Genomic DNA, 17916 nt, shown 5'->3' with positions numbered 1-17916 from the left:
GGCCCTGGGCTTTGCAGTGACAAGGCCAATACCCGCCCCCCCCCGCCCAGATCTCACCGCCCCCCAGCTGCTGGGTCCAGCCCCTGCCCCCCCCCCCGCTCCTTCCCAGCCTTTCCGCGTGCCCCTGGGGGGGAGGGGCTGTGGGGGTGTTGGGGCGTCTGGCTGCAGGGAGCGAGCTGGGGGGCAGGGACCCCAGTGGCCCCTTCTGTGACCGGCCCCCTCTCGCCCCGACAGGCTGAGGGGTCCCGGCCCCGAGTGTCTCCCCGTCGGGCCATGGCTGGGATGGAGCCGGCTCAGGTAAGGGGGTGACCGGGGAGGGGGCTGGGGGGTCTGTAGTTCAGTGGGGGGCAGGGGGTACAAACCTGCGGGGACACGTTCACACAGGGGCTGACTTTCTGCCCAGCCCCATGGGCCAGGGGTAGGGGAGGGGACGTTCCCCCATTTCTGACCCTGCAAACTCCCCCCGGGCAGGGCTGGGAAGCTGCCCAGACTCCCCGGGCCGGAGCCGGCCCCCCAGGCGGGGCAGAGGCTGCTGGGAACGGCCCAGGGACGCTGTCGGGGTCCCTGCCCCCCGGCTCAGAGCTCCGCTTCCCGGGGCAGCCTGGGGCAGGGGGGGGGGCACAAGGAGCTGCTCCCTCCCCCCCACATCCTCCTGGCTGCTCTGAGCTGGGGGGGCTGCTCCCCCCGTGTCCGGCCGGGTGGGGGCTGAGCGGGGCTATTGCCGTTGCAGGGGCCGGTGGCCTTCGAGGAGGTGGCCGTGTATTTCACCCCGGGGCAGGGGGCGCTGCTGGGCCCGGCGCAGAGAGCCCTCTACCGGGCCGTCATGCAGGAGAACTACGAGACGGTGACCTCGCTGGGTACGGCCGCCCCCCCCCCCGCGGGATCCGGGGCCGGAAGGGGGGGGAGTCCGACTCGGTTCCTCCCTGGGGCGGAGGGGGGCGGGGCCCAGAGCTCCAGGGAGAGACACTTTCCTCTCCGACCCCCGCGAACGGGACGGGGGGGGGGGGTCAGAGACCCCTTGATTGCTCCTTATGGGGCCTGACAGTCTAGCCAGCTTTCTATCCACCTCACGATCCGTGTATCCCACCCAGACTCCCTTCGCTCGCTGGCAAGAATATTGTGGGAGACCGTATCAAAAGCCTTGCCAAAGTCAAGGTCTATCACATCCACCGACTTTCCCACGTCCACCGAGCCAGTTACCTCGTCAGAGAAGCTAATCAGATTGGTCAGGCATGACTTGCCCTTTGTGAATCCATGCTGACTATTCCTGATCACTTTCCCCTCTTCCAAGTGCCTCAAAATGGATTCCTTAAGGATCCCTTCCAGGAACCGAGGTCAGACTGACCGGCCTATAGTTCCCTGGATCGTCCTTCTCCCCTTTTTTGAAGCTGGGCACTACATTTGCCTTTTTCAGTCATCCACGATTTCTCCCGATCTCCACGACTTTTCACAGAGAATAGCCAAAGGCTCCGCAATGACATTTGCCAGCTCCCTCCGCCCCCTCAGATGCATTAAATCCGGGCCTATCGATTTGTGTACGTTTAGCTTTTCTAAATAGTTCTGAACCTGTTCTTTCCCCACCGAGGGCTGGTCACCTCCTCCCCATGCTGCGCTGCCTAGTGCATTTCTCTGGGAGCTAAGCGCCTCTGTGAAGACAGAGGCAAAGAAATCATGAGTGGTGTGGAGAAAGTGACTAAGGAAAAGTGATTGACTTGTTCCCGTAATAGAAGAACTAGGGGCCACCGAATGAAACTAATGGGCAGCAGTTTTAAAAGAAATACAAGGACGTTCTTCTTCACACAGCGTGTAGTCAACCTGTGGAACTCCTCGCCGGAGGAGGCTGAGAAGGCTAGGACTAGAACAGGGTTTAAAAGAGAACTAGATACATTTATGCAGGTTAAGTCCATCAATGACTATTAGCCAGGCTGGGTAAGGAGTGGTGTCCCCAGCCTCTGTGTGTCTGATGGACGGCAGGAGAGACATCGCTTGGTTGTTTCCTGTTCGGTTCACTCCCTCCGGGGCACCGGGTGCTAGACAGGGCACTGGGCTGGACAGACCTTTGGTCCGACCCTTATGTTGCAGCCCTCAGCTTGCTGCAAGGCTGGTCAGGGAGCGTGGGGGACCCTTACGGGACGGGGGAGGTAACCTCGTGATCGATGAGGGGAACAGCTGAGTTGTGGCCTTGCTCTCTTGTCGGGGAGGGCTCTAGCTTCTGCGGGCGCGGACGGAGAGAGACACACCCGCGTCCTCGTGTTTTCTGCGTCTCCCAAGCGGTTTGAGTTGGCCCCGACCCCTGTGGGAGCAGGTTAAAGGCAGGGAGTGCTCTTCATGACGGACACTCTCCCCCGCGCCCTGACTTTGCCCGATTTCCCCCCTGCGCAGGGCTCCCCGGTCCCAAACCCGAGCTGATCGCCCGGCTGGAGCGAGGGGAGGAGCCGTGGGTGCCGGATCTCCAGGCCGACGCGGGAGGAGACAGCCCAAGAGGCACCTGCCCAGGTGAGGAACGAGGGAAACTGAGGCAGAAACATCCGGCCAGGGAAGGAAAAAAACATGGGCTCCCGAAAGGTGCTGCGAGCAAGAGCCCTCAGTTCTGCCCCCACCTCGCCCAGGTCAGCCAGTGTCGTAGCATCAAGGCACATATCATGAGGGCAGGGGACTGGACTCGATGCCCTCTCGAGGTCCCTTCCTGTCCTAGTGTTCTCGGATTCCCCCGTTCCTGCTCACTGCCACAAATTTCCTCCCTGACTTCACGTCCCTGCGAGTGTTTGGGTGGGATGTGCAAGCAGGATTCAGCGTTGCCGCCTCCCCCCCAGTCGCTGTTTTGTTCCCCCTCCTTGCTCTTCCCCTTCCCGACCCTTCCTCCCCCCCGGCACGCTCTGTGACTCCTGGCTTTTTCTGTCTCTCCCGGCAGGCGGCAGGGCTGGGGATAAGCTCAAGGAGGAGACTCAGCAGCAGGAAAGCCCTGGGGGCGCGGAACCGCCGGAGACGTGCCCAAACAGAGCTGAAGGGAGTTTTTCCCTGGCCTTGGAAGAAGGAAAGGCCTGGGGAGAGCCGCACGGGGCAGAGAGGCAGCCGGAAAACTGTCCCAGGAAGAGACCGGCTGGATCCGTTCCACGCGGCAGAGGGCTGAAGGATGCCGAGGAAAGCGCAGCGCAGCCGAAAGAAATTAAACCCTACAGGTGCCTTGAGTGCGGGAAAAGCTTCCGTTTCCCTTCCAAGTTGATTACGCACCGGAGGACCCACACGGGCGAGAAACCCTACCAGTGCCCAGCCTGCGGGAAAAGCTTCCGTTGTAAGCGAGCGCGTGTTGTGCACCAGAGACTGCACACAGGAGAGAAACCCTACACATGCTGTAAGTGTGGGAAAGGCTTTACTGCCAGTTCCTACCTTACTAACCACGAAAAGACTCACGCCAGAACAAGGCCTTATCAATGCCTGGAGTGCGGGAAGAGTTTCCACGTGAAATCGCTCCTTCATGCCCATCAGAAAACCCACACCGGGGAGAAACCCCAGAAATGCCTGGAGTGCGGGAAGGGCTTCTTGCGGAAGTCGCAACTTCTTATCCATCAGCGAGTGCACACGGGAGAGAGACCCTTTCAGTGCCTTGAATGTGGGAAAAGCTTTGTCCGAAACCCGCATCTTATTAGACATCAACAGATCCACGCAGGAGAGAGACCGTATAAATGCCTGGAGTGCGGGAAACAGTTTTTGTACAACGCGTCCCTCACTCAGCACAGGAGAATTCACACTGGCGAAAGACCCTATACATGCCACGAGTGCGGGAAAGGTTTTATAAACCATTCATCCCTTATTATACATGGGCGAATCCACACAGGAGAGAGACTGTATACGTGCCTGGAGTGCGGGAAACAGTTTTTGTACAAAGCGTCCCTCGCTCAGCACAGGAGAATCCACACTGGTGAAAGACCCTATACATGCCACGAGTGCGGGAAAGGTTTTATAGACCATTCATCCCTTATTAAACATGGGCGAATCCACACAGGAGAGAGACCCTATACATGCCAAACATGTGGGAAAGGTTTTACTGCAAGCTCATCCCTTACGAGGCACAGAAGTATTCACACCGGAAAAAGACCGTATACATGCCTGGAGTGTGGGAAAAGCTTCCGTGTGAAATGCATCCTCAGTGCACACCAGAAAACCCACACCGGAGAAAAACCTGAGAAATGCTTGACCTGTGGGAAGTGCTTCCGCTGGAATTCACAACTTAGTACACACCAGACAGTGCACACAGGAGAGACGCCCTTTAGGTGCCTCGAGTGTGGGAAAAGTTTTATAAGAAAGTCGTCCCTTATTAGACACGGGGAAATCCACACGGGGGAAAGTCCGCATGGATGCCCGGAATGTGGGAAAATCTACGCTTCTAAATCGTCCTTTATTAGACATCTGAAGAGCCACACAGGAGAGAAAGCGCATAAATGCCTGGAGTGCGGGAAATCTTTCATTTATCGCTCAGACCTTACTAAACATGGAAGAATCCACGCACGAGACGGCGGGAAACGCTTCAGGGAGAGCTCGGCACGCACCAAACGTGAGAGAATCCACAAGCGGGCGAGACCCTAGGAGCAGCCTGGGGAAGGCGGTGATCGTAGGGACTTCTGTCTGCTGTGATGTGCAAGATGCTTAATGATGCAGTCGGGGCAGTAGAGAGAACTGTGCCAAATACAGCTGTCTGTACATGCAAGTCTCACAAACAGCGGAGGCTTTTGGGGGTAAAAGAAGAAATCAGATCTACCTAAGTGCCGCTCGCCCACTGAAAGCCGGGTCTTAACAATCCAGGAAATGAAACTGCCTCAAAATGGTTAAACACACGGCCCAACGGAAGACACTCGACTTCCCTGCAGATACCAAAGACTTAGCCCCTTCGCAGTAAAGACTCTAATCCGAATTCCATGCCCATCAGGCTGGCGGATGCTGCGCTTTTAATTTATAAGCCTATGTGAATTTATAGGCACGGAGTTTCTGACTAGCAGCTAATGCATTGTGGTAAGCTAACTGGAGAAATAAATTACACCCCCTCAGGGAAATGCAGTGGAGTGTTTGGGAGAAAAGACGCAGTGGGCAAAGCGTTATTCAAACAATAGTAAAGTTTAAAGCGAAACCTTTTAAATAGTTACAATCTAAAAATTCAACGTCTTTCTCGCCGTTTTGTCGCCTAAACAAACAAAGTGGCCATTGTAAATAGTTCATCCTGTAACGAGCTGTCCTGAAAAGGAAAAGAACGGAAGGAAAATACAAAGCAGAGCGGATAGGCTGGTGCGTGCCGGGAAAACAGGCGACCAGCTTCCCAGTCAATTTGTGGACACGTCTTCTGGCAGGTCGTGGGGCCCGGAGAAGTCTGAGGAGGCGCCGTCGTCGCGACTCCAAATAGCTTTTGTGTTTATTCCTCCACGCCAGCGTGGGGACTGAGGAGTTCCCAGCCCTGCACTGAACGCCTGATGCTGCCCTTCTCAGCAGCTTGGTTTTAATTTGAATCCGAAAGAGACTCAGGTGCGTGACCAACTCGCTTGTGGCGATGAATCCAGGGATTAAAGAGGCGAGGCAACGCGTCCGGCTCTGGATGCATCCACCAGGCCTCTTTTACAGGCCAATCCCCGTGTAAACCCAGAACCGTGGGAGGTTTCGACTCTTCGGCTTCCTGGATCTGCTTCCAGCGCCCTGTACGATTTGTTACAATTACTCGTCTGTGTTTTGACCGGGCTGTGTGTTGTGTCATGTGACCAAACTGTGTTTTGTGGCACTGGGTTGCCAACAACAGTTGTTGTTGTTGTTTTTTTTGTTTTTGTTTCCCATAACGTGCATATGAACAATGTCAATATGCCTGTGGCGATACGGAAGCTCTAACACCGCAGCGCGTGTCCCGATAAACCGCAGCCGCGGTTCCGTTTTCGGAGAGATCTGTTCTGTAGTTGCCCGCGGTGGCGGCGTGTCCTTGTAACTGTGCCATGGCAAAAGTCAGCGTGGCCCCGTTGAAACGCAGAGACGGTGCCGCATTCTTTAACAGCAGGGCTGTTGCGTCAGCGTCGGGTTAGTCGTACCAACCTTTTGTAAAGGGCAGCAAAATCTCTGGTCAGTGTGTGTGTGATTCTGCCACAAGAATCGTAAACAAACGTTCTCTTTAATTGCAGTTGGGCTGCTGGTTTTTATTTTCTAATTCATGGGTTCCCAAACTGGGGGGGGATGAAGAAATTCCAGGGGGGGCACGAGGCGTCCCGGTCCCATTAAGTTTTCTTTTCTTTTTTTTTTTTTTTTTTTTTGGGCTCAACAAGTTTTGCTGCTATTTTGGGGGGGAAGAGGGGGCGTGAGGGTTTTTCAAAAATCAAAAGGGGGGGGGCTGATGCCGAAAAGTTTGGGACCACTCTTCTAATTGAAAAAAGTACAAAAGGGAACTTCCCCCTCCACCCCGGATGTAACAGGGAAACAGGACGGGGGCTTGGCTGGGTTTTAGAACTTGTTGGCACTTGGAACTCCAGCTGCCGGGGAATTCCCGGGCCCTGCTTGGGCGGGGCCGAACGATCCCGGCTCTCGCCACCGGCCGTGGGGACTAGTTGTTGTGCTTAAAAGAAGCACTCGGGATCTTTTTCAGGGGGATAAGGCAACACGCCACATGTATTGACCATCCATAGATCAATCAATACTTATCAAATGCATATGACACCTCACACTCACGCACTCTCACACACACACACAAACACACTCCGTCTTGTTGTTACCAAAAGTTGCTCCCCCTAACTGCACTGGCCAGGAGAGTTAGATGGGGGAGGGGGGGAGCCGGGCTTCTGCTGATCCAGATCGATGCTCCCATGTTGACAAGACGAAAACCCGGGGTCCCTCTGCAGGATGCCTCCTATTTATCCCTCTCATGCAGCCAATTAGTCATCACCTCGCCTTTCCTAATGCTGCTCCAGAGAGAGTTCTTCCAAGGGCAGCACTTGCTGCTGGACTCCCAAGGCATCTGTCTGTCCAGTCTTCTTAATGAGCTCACTTTGCAGGTATTGTCTTGGGTCTGGCTCCCAGACCTTCTCCACCCTTGCAACTGCTGCTGGAGGGGCTCCCCTTTCAGTCTTCCCTCACACCTCATTCATTTCAACAGGGCAATCGAGGAAAGGGGAGAGCTCAAAAGACATTTTTTCTTACCAGATCTATGTACCTTAATACAAAGTTCTAGGAGAAATGTTCCAGAGATTCTATAAGAACACTTAACAGAGATATATCTAAAAGGACAAGATCTTCACACAAAATATCATATTACAGGGATTTATCTACCACGGAGCTGGGAGCCCAGCTGATGGCAGAACCCAAGCAGAGGTGGGAGCAGAGCATGGCTGGATGGTTTCCCCCTTCCCCCAGGCTGGCCCAGGTCCCATCATGCCTCACTCCCAGATTTGCCTCCCTGCTTTGCCCCAGGGCATGCGCTCCCCAATTCGGGGACCCCTGGACCAGGGCGGACTGGCCCAGCAGGATACTGGGAATTGCCAGCTGCCAGAGGAGGAGGGGGATTGTGACAGGGCGCAGCAGCCCCACACTTTAAATTCCCCGGCGCCGCGCACTGTCCCTCCCTCGGGGCACGGTGGGGCCAAGGGAGCGCCTGTGCGGGGCGCTCAAACGCTGCGCAACAGCTGAGAGGGGAGACGCCTGGGGGTGGCGTGACATCACGGCCCGGGACTTTAAAACCGCCCGGCACGGAGTTGCACCACGCGGCCCAGCTCCAGGCTCGGCACGTGGTCCAGAGCCCCGGAAGGAGCTGAGGCCAGGGCTGTGGGGACTGCTGGAGCCCGACCACAGACTCCAGCCCTGCAAACTGGAAGGCAGAAGGTGGGGGAGGGAAAGGGGGAAAATAAGGGGAAGGGGCTTTGTCCTGAGGGGAGGGGCAGAGCAGGAGAAGAAAGGGGAAAGGCACCAAGGGATGGGGTGGGGGAGACACAAATCCCAGGGGGCCAAGTGCAGACAATGAGGAAAAGGGGGGGAGGGGAGGTGTCAGTGGGAGGGGGACAAGGTGATGCTAGGAGAGGGGAAGGGCATTGGGGGCTAGAGGGGGAGGTGCTGGGTGAAGGTTTGAAAGAAGGGGTGGGTATGAGGAATACGGGGATGGAGCAAGGCATGTGTGAGGGCACAGAGGGGCAGGAGGGGAACGGGGGCAGAGGGTGGTGAGGGGGTGGGCATCAGGGAAAAAGAGAGCAAAGGGGACGGGGGCAGTGAGGGAAGGGGAGGCACCAGGAGGGTGCAGGGCTAAGGGAAGGGGGAGGTGCCAGGGGATTCTGGGGTGAAGCAGAAGGGCAGACACCTGCAGGGGAGGGACCAGCACCAGAGGACAGAGGCAGGGCAGGTGTGTAGAGGGAGGTGTTAGGAGAGAGGATGAGGGGGGAGCTCACATGATCAGAGTGGGGCTACTGGAGGAGTGGGCACAGGGGGGAGAGAAGGGCTGGGGGAGGGGGGCAGGTCGCAGGAGGGCTGAGGACAGTGAGAAGAGCAGGAGTCAGGACAGCAGAGGAGGGTGAGGGGTTGGGGGGCAGCAGGCACCAGGGGAGCTGATGGAGCGGGGGGGAGGAGACATGGCAGCAGAGGGAAAGGGTCGAGGTTTATAAGATATTTATTAATAACTTGGGTGGCACATCTAAACAAGCCACATGACCTCAGTGCTGGTGCACAACACAAAATTCATTCTGCTCATGGGAGGAAACTCTTAAAGGGGACACTTCCCTCAGCCTCTCCGCCCCCCCCCAGTTAATGTCACACACATTGGGGTTATGCAATTGCAGGACAGTTGCATGAGGGGGGTTTGGTGGGGGCCAAACTAATCCCTGTTGGTAGGAGGATGGTGGGAAAAGTCCTTAGAGAGGGGTCACATGTGTCCATCTTGCCCCAACAGTGTTACCTCCAGAGGCCTGGCTAATGGGAGTCAAGGGGTGTGGCTAATGGGAGTCAAGGGGTGTGGCTAATGGGAGTCAAGAGGTGTGGCTAATGGGAGTCAGGGGCGTGGTTAACAGGAGGCCAGGAGTGTGGCTAATGGTAAATTAGAGTAAATTAAAAAACAATTCTTGGATGTGAAAAAGTGGGCCATTCTCAACCGATTTCCAGGGCCTGTTTTGATTGCCAGCCTGCCCCTGCCCCTCCCCCTCTCGGAACCCTTTGGGCCCCCTCCCCCGCCGCACGACTGTGGTGCAGGGGACGTGTCGCACGCCCCTGCCTCATTAGTGCACGGCCCGACGTTCCCAGGACTGCGCCCCTGTCCGGGCCCTTCCCTGAAGTCCTGCCCCCCACTTGCTCCATCCCCGCTTCCTTCCCTCTCTCTCCATGCCCTCCCTCGCTTTCAGCAGGTTGGGCGGGGAGATGGGGGCGGGGGTGACATCCCAGAGTTTCTGCCCCCCCTCCGTGGCTGTCCGGGAGGGGGCCGGGGCGCAGGGCTGAGCGGGGCTGTTGCCGTTGCAGGGGCCGGTGGCCTTCGAGGAGGTGGCCGTGTATTTCACCCCGGGGCGGGCAGGACCAGTCGGGGTCAGCTTGTGTGCTTTTCTGGTACCGCGATGGCCACGCGAGGTGGTGGGCGTGGGCCTGTCCGGAGGAGGGGGGTGCGCTGGGATTTGACTCTCTCGGGCGGGAGAAGGGGGGGGGGCTGGTTGCAGGTTTCACGCCGATAGTGAGCTCCACGTGCAAAACTCGCGCAAACCAGCCAAACGCGGCGGGCGCTAGGACCCAGCGGCCCCGGGCGGCGCGGCCCGTCGGGGCTCCCTTTGTCCCTGAGCGCAGCCTGGCTCCCGGCCCGGGCCGCGGCCACTGCGCATGCGCCGGGCTCCCCGCAGCTCCGCCGGGAGGGGGAGTCGCCCGCAGGGTCCCGCTGCTCCCCGGGAGCCGCTCCCCGCGCAGCGCCCCCCCCGGCCGGCCCCGGCCCCAGCGCTTGGGGGGCGGGTAAGAGACCCCCCTCTGCATGGGGGGGGCAGGCTGGTGCATCTGGGGGGGCTGAAAGGGGAGGGGGATGCAGGGGGCACAGGAAGGGGGCGGGACGATGGGGGGAGACTTATGGGGGGCAGGGCTGCATGAAAGGGGAGCTCTGCATGGGGGGCGCACAGGGGGCAAAGGGGGGCGCTCCGTGTCTCTGGGGGGCTCAGAGCTGCTGCCCAGCAAGGGGCCAGGCCGAGGTTAGGGGGCAGGAGCCAGGAGGGGAAAAGGGGGGAGGGTCCCTGCACCTCCCCCCAGAGCGCCTGGCTGCAGGGAGGGAGCCTGGGGGGGGGGGGCAGGGACTCCAGTGGCCTCTTCTGTAACCTGCCCCCCCACCCCGCCCCTCTTGCCCCGACAGACTGAGGGGTCCCGGCCCCATTGGGACAGGGTCAGGACCAGGCCATGGCTGGGATGGAGCCGGCTCAGGTAGGGGGCTTGAGGAAGGGGATGGGGGGGGATCTGTAGTTAAGTGAGGGGAGGAAACACACTAGGGGGGCCGAGAGGGGGACAAACCTTCGGGGACACGTTCACGCAGGAGCTGACTTTCTGCCCAGCCCCACAGCCCGTGGGCGGGGGGGGGGGGGAGGAACGTTCCCCCATTTCCTACCCTGCAACCTCCCCCCGGCAGGGCCGGGAAACTGCCCAGACTCCCCGTCTCCCACCCGCCGCCCCCCCATGTTTGGCTGGGCTGAGTGGGGCTGTTGCCGTTGCAGGGGCCGGTGGCCTTCGAGGAGGTGGCCGTGTATTTCACCCCGGGGCAGGGGGCGCTGCTGGGCCCGGCGCAGAGAGCCCTCTACCGGGCCGTCATGCAGGAGAACTACGAGACGGTGACCTCGCTGGGTACGGCCCCCCCCCCGCGGGATCCGGGGCCGGAAGGGGGGGGAGTCCGACTCGGTTCCTCCCTGGGGAGGAGGGGGGCGGGGCCCAGAGCTCCAGGGAGAGACACTTTCCTCTCCGACCCCCGCGAACGGGACCGGGGAGCGAAACCCACCGGCCACGCTCAGCCGCCCCCGTCCCCGCGGCTCTGCCGGAGCTCGGAGCAGGGCCCGGCCCCGCCTGTGTTATCGCCCCGGAGCCGCCCTCAGCTCCCTTCCTGGGGCTCGCTCCGTCCTTGGGAGGGCTCTCGTCCAGGGCTACTCCACTTCGGAAGCCCCCGGGCCCACAGTGATACGCACGGCGCATGCCGAGGGCTGCCACTGAAGTGCGGTGGCCTGTACGTGCGAATATATATGCAAATATATGCAAATAGCTTCTTTCCCACTGACGGGCATGAATACAAAGACGAAGGCGGGACCACGCGACACGCAGGCCCCACGTAAGTCAGTTCTGAGGATAGAAATAAATTGCAATATCGACCCGATTGCCACGTGGAACGAGCAACGACAGCCCCGGAATTTAGAGCATAAGAACATAAGAACGGCCGTACTGGGTCGGACCAAAGGTCCATCTAGCCCAGTATCCTGTCTGCCGACAGCGGCCAGCACCAGGTGCCCCAGAGAGGGTGGACCGAAGACAATGATCAAGTGATTTGTCTCCTGCCAGCCCTCTCCAGCCTCTGACAAACAGAGGCCAAGGACACCATTTTATCCCCTGGCTAATAGCCTTTTATGGACCTAACCTCCATGAATTTATCCAGCTTCTCTTTAAATGCTGTTCTAGTCCTAGCCTTCACAGCCTCCTCCGGCGAGGAGTTCCACAGGTTGACTGTGCACTGTCTGAAGAAGAACTTTCTTTTATTAGTTTTAAACCTGCTACCCAGTAACTTAATTAATTTAACTACTAAAACGCATCTCGACCGAAGACCGTTCTATTGACTCCTTTTTTGTTTTGGCTCCCACCTCGCTCCATCCTTGGGGGGGCTCGGCCGGCTGAAAACGGGCAGGAGTTTAGCACCGGAGCTGGGCGTCTGTCAGCGAGTCCCCCGGTGTCCGTCTGTCCTGAGATCTCCTGGGGAAAATGGGAAAACTCCCTGCTCCTGGGGTCTGTTGCTCCCCAGGACTCTGAGTTAGCTCGATCCCATAGAGGGGCAGGTCCCGTGTGCCAAATCCTTTCCCTGTGCTCCCCACGCCCTGACTTGGCCTGGTTTCACCCCCTGCGCAGGGTTCCCCGTCCCCAAACCCGAGCTGATCGCCCGGCTGGAGCGAGGGGAGGAGCCGTGGGTGCCGGATCTCCAGGCCAACGAGGAGGGGGAGAGCCCGAGAGGCACCCACACAGGTGAGCAATGAGGGAAACTGAGGCAGAAGCATCTGGCGAGAGAAGGAAAAAGCCGGGACTCCCCTCAAGATGCCTTTGGTTCTGCTGTGTCTCACCCTGGCCTCGGCTTCCCTGGGTGGGATGTGGGGGCAGGCTCAAAGTCCCTTTGCCCTCCCCAGCGATCCTTGGGAGCTGGGCACTGGGGCGGCTGCTCAGGAGAGATTCAAAGGCCGCCGAGCTGGTTAGCAGAGCGCCCACCGCCAGGTTTTGTGGTTCGATTGGTGGTGCACATCCGCACGGCCTCGGTGCAAATAATATTATTCTGCACATGGATGGAAAAGCTTAGAGGGAACACTGGTCCCCGACAGTCACCTGGTTTTGTTTTCCCTTTTTCTAGTCCCCTTTCCGACTTGTCTCCTGCCGGCACACTCAGTGACTCCTGCCTGGGTTCTGTCTCCCCCAGCAGGCGACGGGGCCGGGGGTGAGAACAAGGAGGAGGATCGGCAGCAGGAAGGCCCTGGGGGCGTGGAACCGCCGGAGCCGTTCTCGGGACGAGCCGGAGGGAGCTTTCCCCCGGGCGTGGCAGCGGGACGTGAGCGACACGGGGCCGGGGGGCAGCAGACCCGGGACGGATCCGCGCTGTGCGGTGCAGAGGGGAAGGGGGCCGGGAACGGCGCGGCTCCATCGTCAGTCCTCACCGAAGGGAAGCCCTACAAGTGCCGGGAGTGCGGGAAAAGCTTCCGCTGCAGTTCCAGCCTCCTCATGCACCGGCAGATCCACACCGGCGACAGGGCGGTCAAGTGCCTGGCCTGCGGGAAGGGCTTCAGCCAGACGGCCACGCTGGTCATCCACCAGCGCAGCCACACCGGGGAGAGGCCGTACCCGTGCCCGGTGTGCGGGAAATCCTTCATGGACAGCACCTCCCTGATCAAACACGGGCGCATCCACACCGGGGAGAGGCCCTACAAGTGCCAGGAGTGCGGGAAAGGCTTCCTCGCCAACTCGGTGCTCACCATCCACCGGCGCATCCACACCGGGGAGAGGCCCTACCCGTGCCTGGTGTGCGGGAAAAGTTTCATGGAGAGCTCCTCCCTGCGGAACCACGGGCGCATCCACACGGGGGAGAGGCCCTATCGGTGCCACGCCTGCGGGCTGAGCTTCCGCCTGAAATCCACCCTGAACTCGCACCAGAAAACCCACACGGGCGAGAAGCCCTACGCCTGCCCGGCCTGCGGGAAATCCTTCCTCTCCAGGTCCACCTTCCGCGTCCACTGCAAAACCCACACGGGGGAGCGGCCCCACCGGTGCGCGGCCTGCGGGAAGGGCTTCATTCAGAAATCCGAGCTCACGATCCACGAGCGGCTGCACACCGGGGAGAGCCCCTTCCGGTGCCGGGACTGCGGGAAGAGCTTCCGCAAGAGCTCCTGGCTCACCCAGCACGAGCGAGTCCACGCGGTGAAGAGGGACGCTGAGCAGAGCTGGGGCGCGGGGGGGCTCCCTGCGCCGCGCCCAGAGCACCCGGCCCCGGCCAGCCCCCCCGGGGAAGGAACCACGCAGCCGTTCGCAGCGTGGGAAATTCTCCCGGGGGCGCTCACGCCGTGTGGGACATCAGAGACTCCTCCCACGGCAGAGAAATTCTCGCGGGGCCCCGACGAGGGCCGGCCAGGTAGACAGACCCCCCCTTGTCCCCACGCCCAGCAGGGGCATTTGGCTCCCAGCTGCCCCTGGCTGGGGTGAGGCTCCAGCAGCAGCCGGACAGGGACCCTCTGGCTCCACCTGACCTCAGCAAACCCCCGGCAGACGCTGGAGATGGAAGGGTGGGGGTTGGGGGCTGGAGCTATCGAATGTTCGGAGCACGGGGGTAGAGAGGGGGCTGCCTCCCCTCAGTGCCCCACCTCTGCCCCGTCTCCCTCGGCTTTCCCCCAGGCCTTGAGATGTCCTCCCTGCTCTGCTTTAGCAGCGTTGCCTAGTGGCTTTAGCATTGGGTCTCAGGGTGTGTCTAAATGACACCCCTCTGTCGGCAGAGGGATGTAGATTAGCCCCGTCGAAAGTGCAAAGGAAGCTGGGATCGAACATGCAAATATCCCGCACTTCATTTGCATAATGGCGGCTGCCGCTTTTTGTTCGAAACGGGGCTTTTAAAAAAAAAAACAACCCGGCAGTTTAGATCCTGTAAACTTCATTTTTTGAGGAGCACGAGATCTTTTGAGAAAGGGTTTTATTTTTGACAGATCCCCGTCTAAACTGCTGGGGCGGGGGGGGGGGTTCAAAAAAGCCCCATTTCGGAAAAAAGCCGCCGTTATGCAAATGAAGGGTGGGACATTTGCATGTTCGATGTGCCTAATCGACATCTCTCTGCTGACAGAGGGGTGTTGTTTAGACACCCCCTCGGGGCCTCCGCCCAGCTCCCGACTCTGCCGGCAGCGTGTTCGGTGTTCTCAGACCCATCAGTGCCTTCCAGAATCCATGGGGCAGTCGCCTAGCAGCCCCCCCGAGCGTCTGTCTCTTTCATTCCTGGGCCATTCCCTCCTGCCCCCGAAACTTCCCCGGCCCTCTCCTGACAGCGCGGCCCCTGCCCACGGCCCGAAGCGTTTCTCCATTTCTCCTCCCCCTTTACGGGCGTCGCTTCCCGCCGCCTCCTCGGCCCACCGGTGTGGGAAGCCGGCTCGGCTCCTCCGTCCCTGGAGGGGGAACTGACACGAGCCACCAAGCGGAGTCTCAAATCCCCCCCCCAGCCTCCTTCCCTGGCAGCTGGATTCTTCCAGCCGGTCTGGAGATGGGACGTTTGGGGCTTCATGTGGGGGGGGCTGGAGGGTTCCCTCTTTCTTTTGTGCCGCGGCTGCTGCTTGCCCTGTAGGGATGGGCCCGGCCGGAGAACGGGGCCGGGCTGACGAGAGCACAGGCTGAAGGAGGCGCGTAACGGTCCTCTCCGGGTGTGGGTTCGACGGGAGGAACGGGAAAAGGGGTTTTCCGCCCCGGAGACGGGGGCGGGTGGAAATATTAGCCGCATGGCCGGAGAGGCCTGGCTGGGCAGACAGAGAAGGACTCGGTCGCATGAGAGTCGAATTCGAAACGTGTTGGAGCAGCGCTGGGGGAGATGTTTTTTCGTGCCTCGCGCTCAGGGATGCGACGGGTTCGCTGGTCAGCCTCACCCGCCGGGCGTAGGGCTTACTGGTTCCGGTTAACCACTGGGGGTCGGATCAGCGCCCTGCCTGACGTGGGTCAGGGGCTGCTGCAGCCCCACGGAGCCCACGGCAGGCGGGGGCTCTTCCAGTCGCCCAGAGCAGCCCCTGTCCGCAGCGGGTCCGGGTGCACGCCTGCCAGCCCTCAGGAACGAGAGCCCAGGAGATCCGGGTATCCTCCAGTCGGCATCGACTTTGGGTCTGGGATCCGGAGGGCCCCGCAAAGCCGCACGCATCCCCTCTCTAGCCGTGGGTGCCCGAAGACGGTCCCCCGGCAAACGCCCCGGTAAGCCTGATGCTTTAGCAAGGAACCGGTTCACCATGGGCCTCCCCCTCTAGCGCCCTGCAGAGTGGCCGACACCCCCGGGGCATTTTCACCGATGCCGGTTTTAGGTCCGTGCAGGGCCCTTTCGCACCGGGGAGACCCAACCCCCCAGCACCACAGTCCCAGTCGCTGCCTGGACCCCCCGGCTGTGGATTCGGGACTGTCCCCCTAAATTCTCCAAGGACTTTTTGCAACCCCAAGATCCCCAGCTCCGTGGTGGAGCAGCCTCGGGTTTTTGCACTCGGGTCTGGCGGCGGGTGGGGCTTTTCACCAAGTCTTTCTCTCCTCTGCGGGGAGGTTTTAGGGTAGTGGAGACGAACAGGCTCGCGGGGTGTGTTTGGGAGAGGTGTGAAACGCCAGGTGGCCGGCAGGTGCTGCGTCCGACCCTTCGGGACGGGTAGAACTGTTGGTGTCCGGGCAGGTGCTGGCGACGTTGTCTGCGAACGCTGAAAGGCTGCTGGTGTCTCGCCATCGCTGGGAAGAGGCAGCCGGGCAAATGCGTCTCTCCTGGACCGTGGGCAACTTCTGCCCCCAACCTTTAACGCCTTCCCCTTTGCTGGGCCCATGTGTGGGGCTGGAGCAGCCACATGTAGGGCTGAGATGCACAGGGCCGGCCATCGGAAGGGGAGTGGGGGGGGGGACGATGCTGGTTTTACTTCTTGCCTTGAAAAGAATAAACTTGAATTTAGTTTCTCAAACTCCCCGTGTCCCTAGCCTTGAAGGAAGGGGGGGGGGAGGGAGGGGAGAGGTCTTCCGTGTTCTCTGAGGCTGTCTCCATCTACGCAGTGGGGAAAAGTCTGGTATCATTGGGGGGGGGGGGTATTTTTTTGTATTTGTTTTCCTTCTCTTTCCCGTCCCACCTCTCTTCCTGCAGTTTATGGGCCTATCGGCACAGCAAAGATAAAGCCGAAATAAGCTGCGCCACTCGAGCAACGTCAATTGCGTCGCTTCCGTCAAAATACAGTAATTCCTCATTTAACACATGCCGGCTTAACGCGTTTCCGCACTAGCACGATTTTTTTTTAGGGAACGTTTTTTGAATAACACAATCGTTTTTCGAAATAACACAAAAATCATCAAGTGGCGGACTACTTTGTGCGGCTCTGTAAGTTGGCGAAAACAGTGGTAATACGCACGAGTGGATGAATACACGTGGTCACAGCGCTCCTCTGCTCACTCACATGTGTATCTTTGTGTTGTAACAAACCGCGGTGACTTGTGTTGCTAGATAGCGAATGCTGACTTTGACCACCCAGCACCAACAAAAAATTGACTTTGCCACCACCACCTGAAATGCAACCCCCATCAGAGGTGTAGGTTGGACATTAGGAAAAAGTTCCCAACTGTCAGGGTGGTGAAACACTGGAATAAATTGCCCAGGGAGGTTGTGGAGTCCCCATCTCTGGAGAGATTGAAGAGTAGGTTAGATAAATGTCTATCAGGGATGGTCTAGACAGTATTTGGTCCTGCCTTGAGGGTGGGGGTCTGGACTCGATGACTCTCGAGGTCCCTTCCCGTCCTAGTATTCTATGATCTTTTCCATTATTTTGAATGGGAAAATTGACCCCACAAAGCACGTTTTCGCTTAGCACGAACATTTTCAGAAACGCATGTAGTGTTAAATGAGGAATTACTGAATTTGTTCCTATTTGTTTTCCTTCTCTTTCCCTCTCCACCCCCTCTGTTCCTGCTGTTTACGGGCCCGCCGGCACAGCAAACTGAAGCCGAAAGAAGTGGCACCACATGAGCGATGTCAATTGCGTAGCTGCCGACAAAACAGCTTGCTTTGGCTGTTGGCGCTGTCGACACAGCAGGAAGTCGGAGAGAAAGTGCCCTCTTCCTCCGACTCCCCTGACTCCTCGTACGATGACAGTTAAGGCGGCGGAGTAAGAATTCCTCCCGCTTGCCGTTATTTCGACACGATGTTGAACTAACGGCTTGCTGTGTCGACGCGGACTGTGTTATGTCAGAAAAAACGTCAACGTTATTCCAAACCGACGCTGCTGCAGTTTTTCCCGTTACAGGCTACCACCCCTCTGAGACGTTAAGACCACACTGGGCACCTATTTGAGAGCTGATTTTTGTGCATCTCTTTGCAACAATTTTATATTTCCGAGCCACCTCCACCTCTTAGAGCAGTGTTGCTTAAACTTTTTAAGACTGAGGAACGCCAAACAATACTTTTTTTTTTTTTGGGTGAGGAACGCAATGTTGAGGGGGGGAAAAAAAAGGTCGCCTGCCCCTTTAAGGGCGCCATTTTGA

The 17916-nt window shown here is 59.0% G+C and overlaps 1 protein-coding gene across 1 annotated transcript; it reads left to right on the top strand.

Moving 5' to 3' along the window:
* The first annotated feature begins 16 nt into the window (after positions 1-16).
* On the top strand, positions 17-16352 carry LOC112544050 (uncharacterized). Its single transcript, XM_089770534.1, has 8 exons — positions 17-297; positions 731-857; positions 2383-2496; positions 2912-4582; positions 9761-9924; positions 10668-10794; positions 12055-12168; positions 12545-16352. Exons 1-8 carry the CDS (start codon positions 274-276, stop codon positions 13882-13884), a joined length of 3681 nt encoding a protein of 1226 aa, XP_089626660.1. The 5' UTR covers positions 17-273; the 3' UTR covers positions 13885-16352.
* Positions 16353-17916: the final 1564 nt, after the last annotated feature.

The sequence above is a fragment of the Pelodiscus sinensis genome, chromosome 19, assembly GCF_052426305.1.
Source record: "Pelodiscus sinensis isolate ZL-2025 chromosome 19, ASM5242630v1, whole genome shotgun sequence".
Classification (NCBI taxonomy): Eukaryota; Metazoa; Chordata; order Testudines; family Trionychidae; genus Pelodiscus; species Pelodiscus sinensis.
This window is presented reverse-complemented; position numbering and strand designations above follow the sequence as displayed.